Source organism: Acipenser ruthenus, chromosome 30, assembly GCF_902713425.1.
Source record: "Acipenser ruthenus chromosome 30, fAciRut3.2 maternal haplotype, whole genome shotgun sequence".
NCBI classification, from domain to species: Eukaryota; Metazoa; Chordata; class Actinopteri; order Acipenseriformes; family Acipenseridae; genus Acipenser; species Acipenser ruthenus.
This window is the reverse complement of record NC_081218.1, coordinates 7,436,411-7,450,560: the sequence shown is the minus strand read 5'-3', so window position 1 is coordinate 7,450,560 and position 14,150 is coordinate 7,436,411. Positions and strand designations below refer to the sequence as shown.

General features: G+C 40.1%; 1 protein-coding gene across 4 annotated transcripts in view; it reads right to left on the bottom strand.

Annotated features, from left to right (window-relative positions):
* LOC117432797 (membrane-associated guanylate kinase, WW and PDZ domain-containing protein 3) overlaps positions 1-14,150 on the bottom strand; it is a 135,206-nt gene that overhangs the window by 10,500 nt on the left and 110,556 nt on the right. For all 4 annotated transcript variants that reach the window (XM_059004736.1, XM_059004737.1, XM_059004733.1 and 1 more), the window contains 4 exons: positions 9,637-9,668; positions 8,859-9,009; positions 1,774-1,868; positions 1,242-1,434 (listed from right to left, as the gene is read on the bottom strand). In XM_059004736.1, the coding sequence (XP_058860719.1) occupies positions 1,242-1,434; positions 1,774-1,868; positions 8,859-9,009; positions 9,637-9,668 (471 nt within the window). The remainder of the gene's footprint in view (positions 1-1,241; positions 1,435-1,773; positions 1,869-8,858; positions 9,010-9,636; positions 9,669-14,150) is intronic.

Below are 14,150 nucleotides of genomic sequence, written 5' to 3'. Positions count from 1 at the left end.
CTGGATTGGCTGAGGGGTGTGCCTGGGGACTCTGCGCACAGCTGAAAGCTTCTGCACCGCCACAGCCATACAGACAGGCGCGGAGCAAAAGCTTGCTGTGTTGACATCAAGGAGGAGAGAGTCCGCTCCATGGAGAGAACTACTACACAAAACCCTTCCCCTCCAAGGCGATGCTCGTGAAGGCATTGCCCAGCCAAGGCCGTTTGAAGAGGCTGGAGTCGCCGTGAGGATCCTGGGACTCCGGGAGTCCAGAAGCAGGTCAGTTTAGAGGATTTAATACAAAGCTAAGTACTGCGAGGGTCAGTAGTGTAGCAGGTTCCTGGAGCGGGACGTTCCTTTTAGTGGGACTAGTGCGCGCCATTTGTGGGCAAATTTATTTTTAGCTTAAATGTGACACTAGGGCTACCATTGCTGATAATCTAGTGGCAGCACCTGTGTTGTTATTAAATCTGTGTCAACACCCACTGCTCTGTGTCTGATTCAGTGATGACCCACACACTATTTTAACACTATTTTAAAATCCACAGCAATCCTACTCAACACTGGTGTTCTTTCCCTACATTTTCCCCTTATGGGTAAACCTCAGGCTAAATGGTCTCTCCATAGTAAAAGTATTACATGAACCATTTGCAAAGTCTGTCCGCTCATGTGTTAATGTTTGAACAGCCCTCAGCCCTCGTGCTTGTCTTCGTTAAGATTTGGATCCTGGAGAAAATCCTCTGCGATTCCACACGAGGGTGAACCAGCCCCGGGAAGCAATGCCCTGCTATTGTCATCTCATTAAGACATTCAATAGCATGATTCTCCCTCCACTGCACCGACCCTGCCCTGAATAGTATGCCCAATAGCTTTCATTAAAGTCACAAAATGAATCATTTAATTACTTAGGATCCACACAATGATCTTTGGAAATGTCCTCTATACTTCTTTTTGGTTTTGTATTGCTCAGAAATCTATTAATATTCACCTGCAGAGAATTACACACATTAAATAGTAATACCTCATTTGACTCAAAACCCAAACTAAACTCCAGACTGTTTAATGGGCTATTTTAAAGTAAAATAGCCCAGTTTAATGTAAATGCAATGTGAAAATGAATTCAAGGGAAATGTGAAAGTGGTGTCAATCCAGAAAGGGTGCTAACAGCATACTTTTTTGAGTTTACAAAATGAAATAAGGCCTGTCTTGTCATTCGAGCACAGTGGGCATGTATTTGCCCTGCAGCAGAACGTTCTTCATACCTGTGTAAAACACTTGCCTACGCACTGTAAGCAGCACGTGGCCACTGCGAGCAGCGTTAGTCATGAGTTCCAGGACCTGCTTGTGGGATTTCCCCTTGACCTGCACCCCGTCGATACACAGCAGCTCATCTCCAGCTCGCAGGCGGCCGTCCTTCTCTGCAGCCCCCAGGGGTACGATGGCTCCAATGTATACCTGCCAACGGAGCACACAGTTAACACACAGCCTACCCGCATAAACAGGCTGTCCACTGACAACGCAGTCCCATCCTTCTAAATGGGTGTCTGGAGCAGCATAACTGCAGATGTGTTTTTAGGGTCATTTCTCTTATTTTCAACGCTGCTATCTGAAATGGCCTCCTGTTCCCATTGCTGTTCATACTCAATATTTTATGGGAATGATTGGGGACACATCTAGAATTATAAGAATTAGCTATTTCAGGAAATGAAAATCAATAAATAACCAAATAAAAAACAATAGTAAAAAGAAAATGATTTGAGTTGGTTCCGTTTACTTGTCGTCACGGATACTCACTGGCTGTTCAGGACCCTCCCCTCCCAGAACCCGGAACCCGAATCCGGAATCCTGTTTCCGCTTTATGAACACGTCCAGATCCCTGGTGTTCGGGGCTGCAGGGCATGAGCAAACACAAACAAGCACAGAATCATGTTATTACGGGCTGCAGTGTGGAGTAGTGGTTAGGGCTCCGGACTCCTGACCGGAAGGTCGTGGGTTCAATCCCAGGTGGGGGACACTGCTACTTTACCTAGATTGCTCCAGTAAAAACCCAACTGTATAAATGGGTAACTGTATGTAAAAATAATGTGTAAAAAAAATAAATAATGTAATCTTATAACAATTGTAAGTTGCCCTGGATAAGGGTGTCTGCTAAGAAATAAATAATAATAAAAATAATAATATACACCAGCACACACAAGCAAGCGCACACACACACACAAGCAAGCAAGCAAGCACAAACATTTTAAGCACCGACGAGGCCTGCAATCTGTCCATAATGAATCTTAATAAAATGCTGCAGACCCCCACCCCAATGGAAGCTCCAGGCAGCTGGGGTTCCAGGAGTGTTCCTTCTCCCAGACCACTCTCACTGTCCGTGTGCCTTCTAACCCTTCCACATAATCCACTTTAAACCACTCTAGGCTGCAAGGAGCTGTTTTTTTTTTTTTTTTCAAAATAAATAATAAATACATGAAAGTCTTCTCAAGGAATCGCTGCTGTGCATCAGCTGCCCCGGATAATTGCAAATCACAGAGGCATTGCTTCTGGCAGCCAGAGGAAGCTACTGCATTCTACTGGCAGATTGCTTGAGTTTCCCCCAATAGACTCCACTCACTTCACACAGGGACATCTCTATCTATACTCCCTGTTCATGGAAATGGTGGGAGAGAGCTTGTGATTGTTCATCGATATACATGGCACTCCTTACAGCACACTATTGTTACATACAGTCCCTCATTCACACATTCATGAGCAGATGCACACATATAACACATGCACTCACCATGACACACAGTAGACTCAGACAATCAGGATAGGGGAGCTTACACCGATTGAAAATCTCCACACTAATGGCTGGTTTCACAGACCCAGATTAACACTAATCTTGCACTAGCTAATGTAACCTTAGGGAAGCCTACATAAAAAATACTAAATTACAAATAAATACTATATATATATATATATATATATATATATATATATATATATATATATATATTAGGGGTGCACCGATAATCGGTACCCTATTGGCAAGGCACCGATATAAGGAAAAAAACCACAATCTGCGATCGGCAGTTTTTGTTTTTTTATCCTATAATGTACACTGAATTTCTTCAGCACAGAATTCAATGTTTGGTCAGGCGTGCACTAACTATACTAATGACGTAAAGACACCGAGAAAGTAATTTTCCCAGTGCTCAAAGAGCGATGCTTAAGAATTTAACGAGCACTGTTGTAGTTCACATTGCGGAGGCTGAATTTAACGAGCGCTGTTGTAGTTCACATTGCGGAGGCTGAATTTAACGAGCGCTGTTGTAGTTCACATTGCGGAGGCTGAATTTAACGAGCGCTGTTGTAGTTCACATTGCGGAGGCTGAATTTAACGAGCGCTGTTGTAGTTCACATTGCGGAGGCTGAATTTAACGAGCGTTGTTGTAGTTCACATTGCGGAGGCTGAATTTAACGAGCGTTGTTGTAATTCACATTGCGGAGGCTGAATTTAACGAGCGTTGTTGTAGTTCACATTGCGGAGGCTGAATTTAACGAGCGCTGTTGTAGTTCACATTGCGGAGGCTGAATTTAACGAGCGCTGTTGTAGTTCACATTGCGGAGGCTGAATTTAACAAGCGCTGTTGTAGTTCACATTGCGGAGGCTGAATTTAACGAGCGCTGTTGTAGTTCACATTGCGGAGGCTGAATTTAATGAGCGCTGTTGTAGTTCGCATTGCAGAGGCTACATTTAATGAGCGCTGTTGTAGTTCACATTGCGGAGGCTACATTTAATGAGCGCTGTTGTAGTTCACATTGCAGAGGCTACATTTCTTTTCTACTGCACAGTATAGGTACAAGTTATAATACGCAATGTTTCATAGCAAGTGGCTATAAAAGCTAATGTCACTATGTATTTTTTTTTTACAGTAGTGTTTTTACTAGTACAAATGTTAAATGTTATTTTTGTGTGACTATGTTGTAAAACAAATGTATAAATTGCTGTCAGGCACACAATATACATTACACTACATTACACTTTGTATTCATTTTCTTAAGTAAATGCAACAAGTAAACAATAGCTGTTCATTTTTTAACATTTATAATTATAAAGCAGTTTAAATATAGCCTCTATGCCTTGTTCTCAGGGCCGGCGCAAGGATTTTTGCTGCCCGAGGCAAACAAAATTTTGGAAGTGAAACAAGACTCAGGGAGACCAGATGGAATTCCAAATGTGCTGCTTTTAATTACTGCACTAAATAAAAACAGCGAATCCCTGTTTGGGCCGGGGTTCCCAACAAATCAATAAATAAAAATAACTCCCTCGCTCTCTCTGCTCTTCCCCTCACTTTCCTCTTCCCTTTCCTCCAACACTCTCAGTCGCTCTCGTTCTCATTCTCTGTTCTTCCGACTCACTCCGGGCTCTTTCACCGCTTCACAGATAGGCACTCTCTTTCAGCCTTTAACTCTGTAGTGATGGCTTTCTGCATGAGGAATTCATTATGTTATTAATTACAAGTTTTACATTATGTGTATGTGTGTCTTTTATAGTTAAGTTGTTTTTAATCATTATGTTTAAATTGTGTATGAATGTGTTTTTATAGTCGTTTTAATGTACTAATTCAGTTGCTTTAATATTCTTTAGTATTGTGTAAGTTTCAAGTTCTTTCATTTCCAGTCGGCAAAACCAGCTATGTGCAGTTTTGAATAGCCTAACACGACTCAAAGTCACAGATAGGTGTCTGAGCTAAACGCCAAAAGGCAGGAGATTAGCAGAGATAGTGTGAGATGGGGGAGGGGAACTGAAAGACAAGATGGATGCGCCCTGCTAGGTACAACGTGGTATGCAACCCCCTTTTCCCCCGCAGAGGGAATGTGCAATGATAGAGTGGAAACCCCTATCACTGGACAGAAGACAGACAAATGGGAGTGGAGTCAACAATTGTTTACAAAGGTATAAATGCCAAACATTGTAAAGTTTTGTCAGTCTTTTCATCTCTTTCGAATTGACTCCATGGATAGCCATGCTTTCTAATACAAACATATGCACTTAGCTGTACTGAGGCCTTGTCCAAAGTCAGTTTAAATCTTGTGCTGATATTATTGTATTGGAGGTATGCCTTTCTTGTATATAAAGTGCATTTGAATAAAAAACCATTTGTCAGCTTAATTTTTTTTTCACTACACCACCCACCACACGCATGGCGTGCCCCATACCCTTCCAATACACAGAACACTAAACGAGACACAACAAACAAGATACACAAGACAAACACAATGTCCATCTATAGGCATGTTTACACTGAAGCAATTTGCCGTGTCTGTAGCGGCACTGATGCGGAATCACATTCGGTGTAAATGGGAAATGCCAGTAAAATGCAGCCACACTCTCGAGGTGGTTCAGTGGCAGCACAGCGCAGGTGCTAAAGCGCAATACTTTCAGTGTAACCTGCAATGCCGTCACAGACACCACATTTTGTGTTCAAGGTGGATTTTTTTTCCCCCAAGTAAACGCAATTTCCTGTTCCGCCACGAGTTGATTAAAGAAATAAATCCAACAAAATGGAAAGTGACCCAGGAAGTAATTGGTCCAAAAAAGAAGTAAGGGAGCTTTCAGTGGTGTAGTCATCCATCTTAAAGTACTGGAACGCCAATTAAAATATAGATTTTTCTAAAACAAATTCTAGGAACTCACGTATTATTTGTACATTGAACTTGAGGGTACATTCATTTTAATAGGTAATGCATGTGTCTTGCATGCGACGTTTAGGCTACTGCCCCAGTGCTCCCAATTTGGCCTGTTTTGAAAGCATCTAGTGGGATAATGTTGTCATTGGTGGTTTGGTTATTTTTTTGGCTATTTTTATCATGCATGTTTTTTTTTCTATTTTTTCTATTATGTCATCTCCAGCGCAGAACTTCAATCACCACGATGCCCTGAATAGTATATCACATCCTCCCTGTCTTCAATCACAGTGATGCCCTGTATAGCATATCACATCCTCCCTGTCTTCAATCACAGCGATGCCCTGTATAGTATATCACATCCTCCCTGTCTTCAATCACAGTGATGCCCTGTATAGTATATCACATCCTCCCTGTCTTCAATCACCACGATGCCCTGTATAGTATATCACATCCTTCCTGTCTTCAATCAGAGCGATGCCCTGTATAGTATATCACATCCTCCCTGTCTTCAATCACCACGCTGCCCTGTATAGTATATCACGTCCTCCCTGTCTTCAATCACAGTGATGCCCTGTATAGTATATCACATCCTCCCTGTCTTCAATCACCGTGATGCCCTGAATAGTATATCACATACTCCCTTTCTTCAATCACAGCGATGCCCTGTATAGTATATCACATCCTCCCTGTCTTCAATCACAGTGATGCCCTGAATAGTATATCACATCCTCCCTGTCTTCAATCACAGTGATGCCCTGTATAGTATATCATATCCTCCCTGTCTTCAATCACCGTGATGCCCTGTGTAGTATATCACATCCTCCCTGTCTTCAATCACAGTGATGCCCTGAATAGTATATCACATCCTCCCTGTCTTCAATCACAGTGATGCCCTGAATAGTATATCACATCCTCCCTGTCTTCAATCACAGTGATGCCCTGTATAGTATATCACATCCTCCCTGTCTTCAATCACAGTGATGCCCTGTATAGTATATCACATCCTCCCTGTCTTCAATCACCACGATGCCCTGTATAGTACATCACATCCTCCCTGTCTTCAATCACAGTGATGCCCTGTATAGTATATCACATCCTCCCTGTCTTCAATCACCACGATGCCCTGTATAGTATATCACATCCTCCCTGTCTTCAATCACCACGATGCCCTGTATAGTATATCACATCCTCCCTGTCTTCAATCACAGTGATGCCCTGTATAGTATATCACATCCTCCCTGTCTTCAATCAACACGATGCCCTGTATAGTATATCACATCCTCCCTGTCTTCAATCACAGTGATGCCCTGTATAGTATATCACATCCTCCCTGTCTTCAATCACCACGATGCCCTGTATGGTATATCACATCCTCCCTGTCTTCAATCACAGCGATGCCCTGTATAGTATATCACATCCTCCCTGTCTTCAATCACAGTGATGCCCTGTGTAGTATATCACATCCTCCCTGTCTTCAATCACAGCGATGCCCTGTATAGTATATCACATCCTCCCTGTCTTCAATCACAGTGATGCCCTGTATAGTATATCACATCCTCCCTGTCTTCAATCACAGTGATGCCCTGTATAGTATATCACATCCTCCCTGTCTTCAATCACAGTGATGCCCTGTATAGTACATCACATCCTCCCTGTCTTCAATCACAGTGATGCCTTTTTTCTGGAGCTCTGCATCCAATAAAATTATGAATCACACTAATGCTCAGTATTTTTATTCATCACCAATTTAAGAACTGTATCAGTACAATAAAAAAATATATATTTTTAAAGACTATCAGCCGACAGTTTTGAACAATTTAATTGTATACTACATTCTGAATATTAGCTAAAAAAACCCAAAAAAACAGCAGTTCAGGTACTGTAAGTTGTGAGTAACATTACCTACCAGTGTTGTTTATTATTATTATTATTATTATTATTATTATTATTATTATTATTATTATAAATAAATGTGTAGCACTTATTTATGGTTTTGTAATATATATTAAATCTTAAATGCAAGGGCAGTAGTTCACTCCAATCCTCGGGTCTCTGTGACCGATGTACAAAACAGCTTTAAACCCGTGTTTACGGCCACAATCGTAGGATGCACTTTTGCTCTCAGCTGTCATTGGCGGAATTTTTACAAAAGAAAAAAAAAAGTGTTATCCTTCTTAAAGTAGTAGTTTGTAATAGAAGTACTAATGTTCTCTTCAGTGCATCACAAGGACGACTGATTCAGACGATTGTGCGGGAGAAACATTTAAAATGCGCACTGGTTATCAAAAGAAGAGAAAAACACACAACTTGATGGAACTGAGCGAGATGCTAATGTGCATTCTACAACAGTAGAAAAGTTAATGACACGTGGTGTTCTGCGTAATAAATAGCAAGTGATGGCTAAATTCTATCTGGATGTCTTCTAATCTTTTCATTAGTCTACTGTGATATTCAGAAAGTATAGTGAAAAATATCACGCATACCACAACAGGTACCAAAGGCATCATTGTTTTGATCACAGTACTGAACACTAGCAAATTATATTAACGCGAGTTCTGTGTGAATGGGGGTAAGCCGCCAAATTGCAGATGCTGAACTGGCAATATTGTTGTGTGTGTGTGTATTGTTGAGGGGCTCTATTTCCTTGCTATAACAGAGTGTGGAGGGGCTCTATTTCCTTGCTATGAGTATGGAAGGGCTCTATTTCCTTGCTATAACAGAGTGAGGAGGGGCTCTATTTCCTTGCTATGAGTGGGGAGGGGCTCTATTTCATTGCTATAACAGAGTGAGGAGGGGCTCTATTTCCTTGCTATGAGTATGGAAGGGCTCTATTTCCTTGCTATAACAGAGTGAGGAGGGGCTCTATTTCCTTGCTATGGTATGGAAGGGCTCTATTTCCTTGCTATAACAGAGTGGGGAGGGGCTCTATTTCCTTGCTATGAGTATGGAAGGGCTCTATTTCCTTGCTATAACAGAGTGAGGAGGGGCTCTATTTCCTTGCTATGAGTATGGAATGGCTCTATTTCCTTGCTATAACAGTGAGGAGGGGCTCTATTTCCTTGCTATAACAGTGTGGAGGGGCTCTATTTCCTTGCTATAACAGAGTGTGGAGGGGCTCTATTTCCTTGCTATGAGTGGGGAGGTGCTATATTTCCTTGCTCTTAAATTACCCAGCACATGAAACAGTTGCAGAGATGACTTACGCTTGTTCTCGACCATTGCCTTGGATTTGATGTAGACCTCGGAGGGGTCTAGCCTGGGAGACATGGGGCGGAGGATGTTTGGGGGAAAGGGAAGGGCCTGAGGGATGGGGTCACTGGGGTCCAACTCCTCGTTGCTTGCGGTCATCTCTTTCTGCAAGAAAAAAGTACTGTTAAAAAGAAGCAGCATTAATTATTTGTATTTGAAACTGTCCCCCTGGTTCACTTCCTGGACTACATTGTGCTACTTTGACGTTTGCTTTTTTTCCTTGCTGATGCCTCTCGGGGTTAGAGAAATCAAGCTGCCCTGCTGCAGAGGGCAGCTCTGGTGTTTAATCAGAGCCAGACAGGCTGGGCTTGACAGGATGGGAGCCTGCAGCTGCAGGTGTCATTGCAATGTAGTCAATGTAATCAATGGCAAACAATGACCATATAATCATTACACACAAATAGGACATATACTTTGCTTCACATGAACTGTGTCTGTATACCACATGCATTTCTTTATTTCATGAGTGTTAGAAATAGCTTTGCAACTACTTGCTCAGGTTACCTGGGAAAATACATATATTCTTGAAAAATGTATCGTCAACAAATAAACAGAATGTTTAATAATAATAATGGCATTGAAATGGCTGATGGAATACATAGTGCACACACACAATATGCATTCTGGTTGCAATTCTTTCAGGTTACATTCTGAAGCATTATGTGTGGTGAAGCACAATGCAGAGAGGGTTAGAAAAGAACAATATTATTAAAAACATTCATTTGGACTTACAGGTTTGAGAGACTTAACAGGTGACGTTTGACCTAAAAAGACAAAAAGAGAATGCAATTATTATTAATAAAGCAGGACCAGTAGTCTTTAGAGAATGAATGAATAAATAAATAAATAAATAAATACATAAATACATAAATAATTAAAAACGTGTATAATTATTTAACACCTATTACAGTCCCTGCTTTCTAAACCCAGGGAGAAAAGTTCTGTATTAACAGGGACACTGCGCTCCACAACAAACCCCTGCAGTACAATAGAATGTCAAATGTTCTGCATTAACAGGGACACTGCTGTCAGAATTGCACATACTGTTTTCACTTATATATATATATATATATGCTCTAAGCACACTCTTAAACTCAGGGGAGGCGTTTAAGGAGTACAGAGATGTTTTAAAGTGGTTTTGTTCATGCACTAGTCGTGCTATATGTCCAGACAACTTTTTTAATAATGAAGAAAATCACATAGACTCATTTAATTTGAAGTTTTATTAGTACTCCTTCAATTTATTAAATTGTAGTATGGATCGAGTGGTTGCAAGCCACTTTAACAGGCAGCCTGGGTGTTTCCAGGGCCTTTACAGGTTTAACAGCATTAATACTTCAATACAGCAAGGTTCTACATTAACCACAGCCCGGCAACCCGGGGCCGCTAGAGATCAGTTTGGCCGGTAGTTATGAAGCACCGCAGGCCAAACTGGGCCGGTAACATTTTTTAACTGTATAATGTATATGGTATAGTGCACATGGCTTCCGTTTCATGAACGCAGGAAAATGGGTCAGTGTGACAAAGAGAGAGTGAATTCTTGTTTTAGATCTCCCTTCCGACCGGTGAGGACGCTGGGGGGGAGGAGCAGGCGGAGCCGCGGTGCGCAACGTCACAGACCCGGTCGGGAAGCGCAGTGGCAATCACGCATTGGCTGACGGCGGTTGCCCTCGCTGACCAATGGGGACGGGACGGGGCGTACAAAAGGGGGCGTGGCCCGGGGTTCTGTTCCTTCTGGCAAGGTACAGTGCGTGTGTGAGAGAGAGAGAAACTGAAACTAAAACTAACTAATAGAGAAACAGAGGAAGGGAATTAAAGGACGGGACGTTTTGTGGATTGGACTGTCCTGTTAACCCATCTACTCCTTGACTCTTTAGAGCACTAACGGGACGCTCCGGGATTACGCTAGAGGAGCAACTACCCGGAAGTGCTGAGTTTTATTACCCCGTGTTTTCCCCGTGCTTGGACTGCACAAAGACAGACTATTGTTTTGTTGTTGGTTTATTTTGGGACTGCAACCCCCCCGTTTCTTGTTATTTTGTCAGGTTACACATTGTTGTGTATCCTGGCTTCCCTATTGTTTATTTGATCTATTATTATTATTTGTTTGGAGCGCGTTTTGGTAGCTTGGGGCAAAGGGAAATAAAAACCAAGCGCTTACATTGTAAAACTGGACTGGAGTCTGTCATTTTACACCACACCATCGGTCAAACCTGTCACAGTCAGCTTGCAAGATCAAGTTCAATGGTGGTGATTGGGGTCTTGCTCTGGGCTTATTATATAGGGCTTCCCCTCCAATGAATACATCAAGGGTCCCAATTAAATCTGATCATCAATCTGCCTTGACAGTTCCTATCTTTGAGTTAATGATATATTCAGGTCAGCTCTTTTTTTAAAACTAACTGGAGTTATATAAAAAAACATTCAAAACTAAATGGATATAACTCCTTTCCAAAATATTGGAACATGATCTCATGGTTCTCATTTTCAACCCCTCCTTTCTCTAAAACAGGTGAACCAAAGTTCACAGGATCCTTGCAACAATACAATACAAGTTTATATGTGTATTAAAAGAGATGCTATTATATATATACAGTGCCTTGCAAAAGTATTCAGACCCCTGACCAATTCTCTTATATTACTGAATTACAAATAGTACATTGAAATTTCGTTCTGTTTGATATTTTATTTTAAAACACTGAAACTCAAAATCAATTATTGTAAGGTGACATTGGTTTTATGTTGGGAAATATTTTTAAGAAAAATAAAAAACTGAAATACCTTGCTTGCATAATATGAGAGAATTGGTCAGGGGTCTGAATACTTTTGCAAGGCACTGTATATATAACATCAACTTTTTGTGTGATTATATTAACCTGGGTCTACAATATATTTCCTCTGACCAGCATAACATTTCAACTTTTCAGATTAGTTTACTTTCATATACAGGTGTGTGTGTTAACAATTTATTGAACAAAGACTGTAGGGGTTATCATAAGCCCTTGTATGAAAGTACTAGGCATACAGTGGTCAGTTTAGTTATTTCCATTTAAATTTAAGCTACAATGAACATGTTAAATATAATAGCCTTATTTAACTGTGCCATTATTGGACTAAGCCTGACCTCTCTGTATCTAAAATGTGCCTGCACAAGCAGGTTCCTGGCACCCTGTTTACTTGCCATGGCTTGTGTTTTAATTAATATGAAACTCCACTGTAAGCACCAAATTCACCGCATGAAGTCATTTTTTGGCTCTCAAACATCATCCCAATAAAGTCGCTACTTGTCTGATAAGAACTGATACTGTAAACAACTTTTCTAATTTAAATGAAATGCTCGCTTTGGCTGCCAAGTTTTCATTAATTTCTTTGATATAATGAAGAGAGTTAATTTTGCTCATTACAGAAAGGCCTTGGATTCAAAACTGCTGACGACGAGTAAATCTCGCTTCGACTGCCAAAAAGAGCTTTCCAGGTCTAGCACCGCTCTGCTGCAGGCAGGTAGAGGCCAGGCTATCAATTTAATTATTTCTACTAAGTCTACTGTGTACTCAAATTATTAAATACAGTTTACACTTTGTCTTACATTCAAACCTAACAGTTTATCCTCTGTTTTTTTTATTGCAGTAAAACCTTTATATAAACTAAACATTTATATTATTTGGTTTAATTGATATTGTAATTTCTAAAAGACTTCTTGTTTAGTTGGAAACAGAAACTGAACTAATTCTTAAATTGATTAATGAAATGAACATTATCTCAAATGTGGCTTAACAATATGTTTACAATATTGTCAATGTCATGCTTCTTTTATAATCAACTTTTAATATGTTCTTTCAACAATTTAACTTTAAATTACTCTATAACATACTCTATAACATTGTTTCCAATTCAGATACTTCAATAATTTTATTTTTCTCCATTGATCTGTTATGAAGTCATTTAAGCTTTCAATGGAGGGTCCAGTTATTTTCATCTATTGTTAACATGTTAGAATGTAATAGTTTTATAGTGACTGAACTAAATCTGACCTCTTTCTTTGTTCATACAGAATCCAGTTGAAGCAGGTTTTAGGACATCCTAGCCTCTTGCCAATTTTAGTGTTGATTAATGAGACACTACAGTAAGGATTTAATTATTTTAGACCAAATTTTAACTTAACGCAGTAAACCGTCCTATGCTTTTCATTCCCATTTCTTCTTGCCAGGTTCTAATTCATTTTTGTGATATATAGAAAATGTTTATTGTAATATATTTTAAATCTGGACATAGAAAACCACGCCGAATCAATATGGGTCAGACTAATGGACAAAAATTCAAAGGGCATAAAGCAAACTATGAAGGTATGAAACAGAGACTAACAGAAGTAGATTGGAGTAAAATAGAGAAAACATCCACAGAAAAAGGATGGCTGTTTTTTTTAAAAATGTAGTACTAGAGGCGCAAAACAATTACATCCCAAAGGTAGACAAATCTAAATCTAAAACAAAATGGCCAAAATGGTTTAATAGATCAACCAAAAAAAATATTCAGCGAAAAAAGGCACTTTACAGAGCGTTTAAAAGGGACCAAAAACAAAGTACACAGAAAGAGTACTTGGAACAAGTCAAAAAGGAAGTTAGAAAGGCCAAGAGAGAGATAGAAATCAACATTGCTAAGAGAACATTCAAAGAGGAGGTTAAATGTCTAAGAGACACAAATGGCAAAATCATAGATGAAGAAAAAAAAATAGCAAATATATTAAATGATTACTTTTCACAGGTTTTTACAAAGGAGGACACAGACAACATGCCCCACATGTCGACCTGTTCCTATCCAGTTTTAAATAACTTTAGGATAACAGAGGCAGAAGTGTTAAAGGGACTAGGAGCTCTTAAAATAAACAAATCCCCTGGGCCGGATGAGATCCTCCCAATAGTACTCAAAGAAATGAAAGAAGTTATTTACAAACCGCTAACCGAGATCATGCAACAGTCTCTTGACACAGGGGTTATACCGAGAGACTGGAAAATTGCAAACGTAATACCGATCCACAAAAAGGGAGACAAAACCGAACCAGGTAACTACAGACCAATAAACCTGACTTCTATTATATGTAAACTTATGGAAACTATAATAAGATCCAAAATGGAAAATTACCTATATGGTAACAATATCCTGGGAGACAGTCAGTATGGTTTTAGAAAAGGGAGATCATGTCTGTCTAACTTGCTTGATCTTTTTGAGGATGCAACATCGACAAAGGA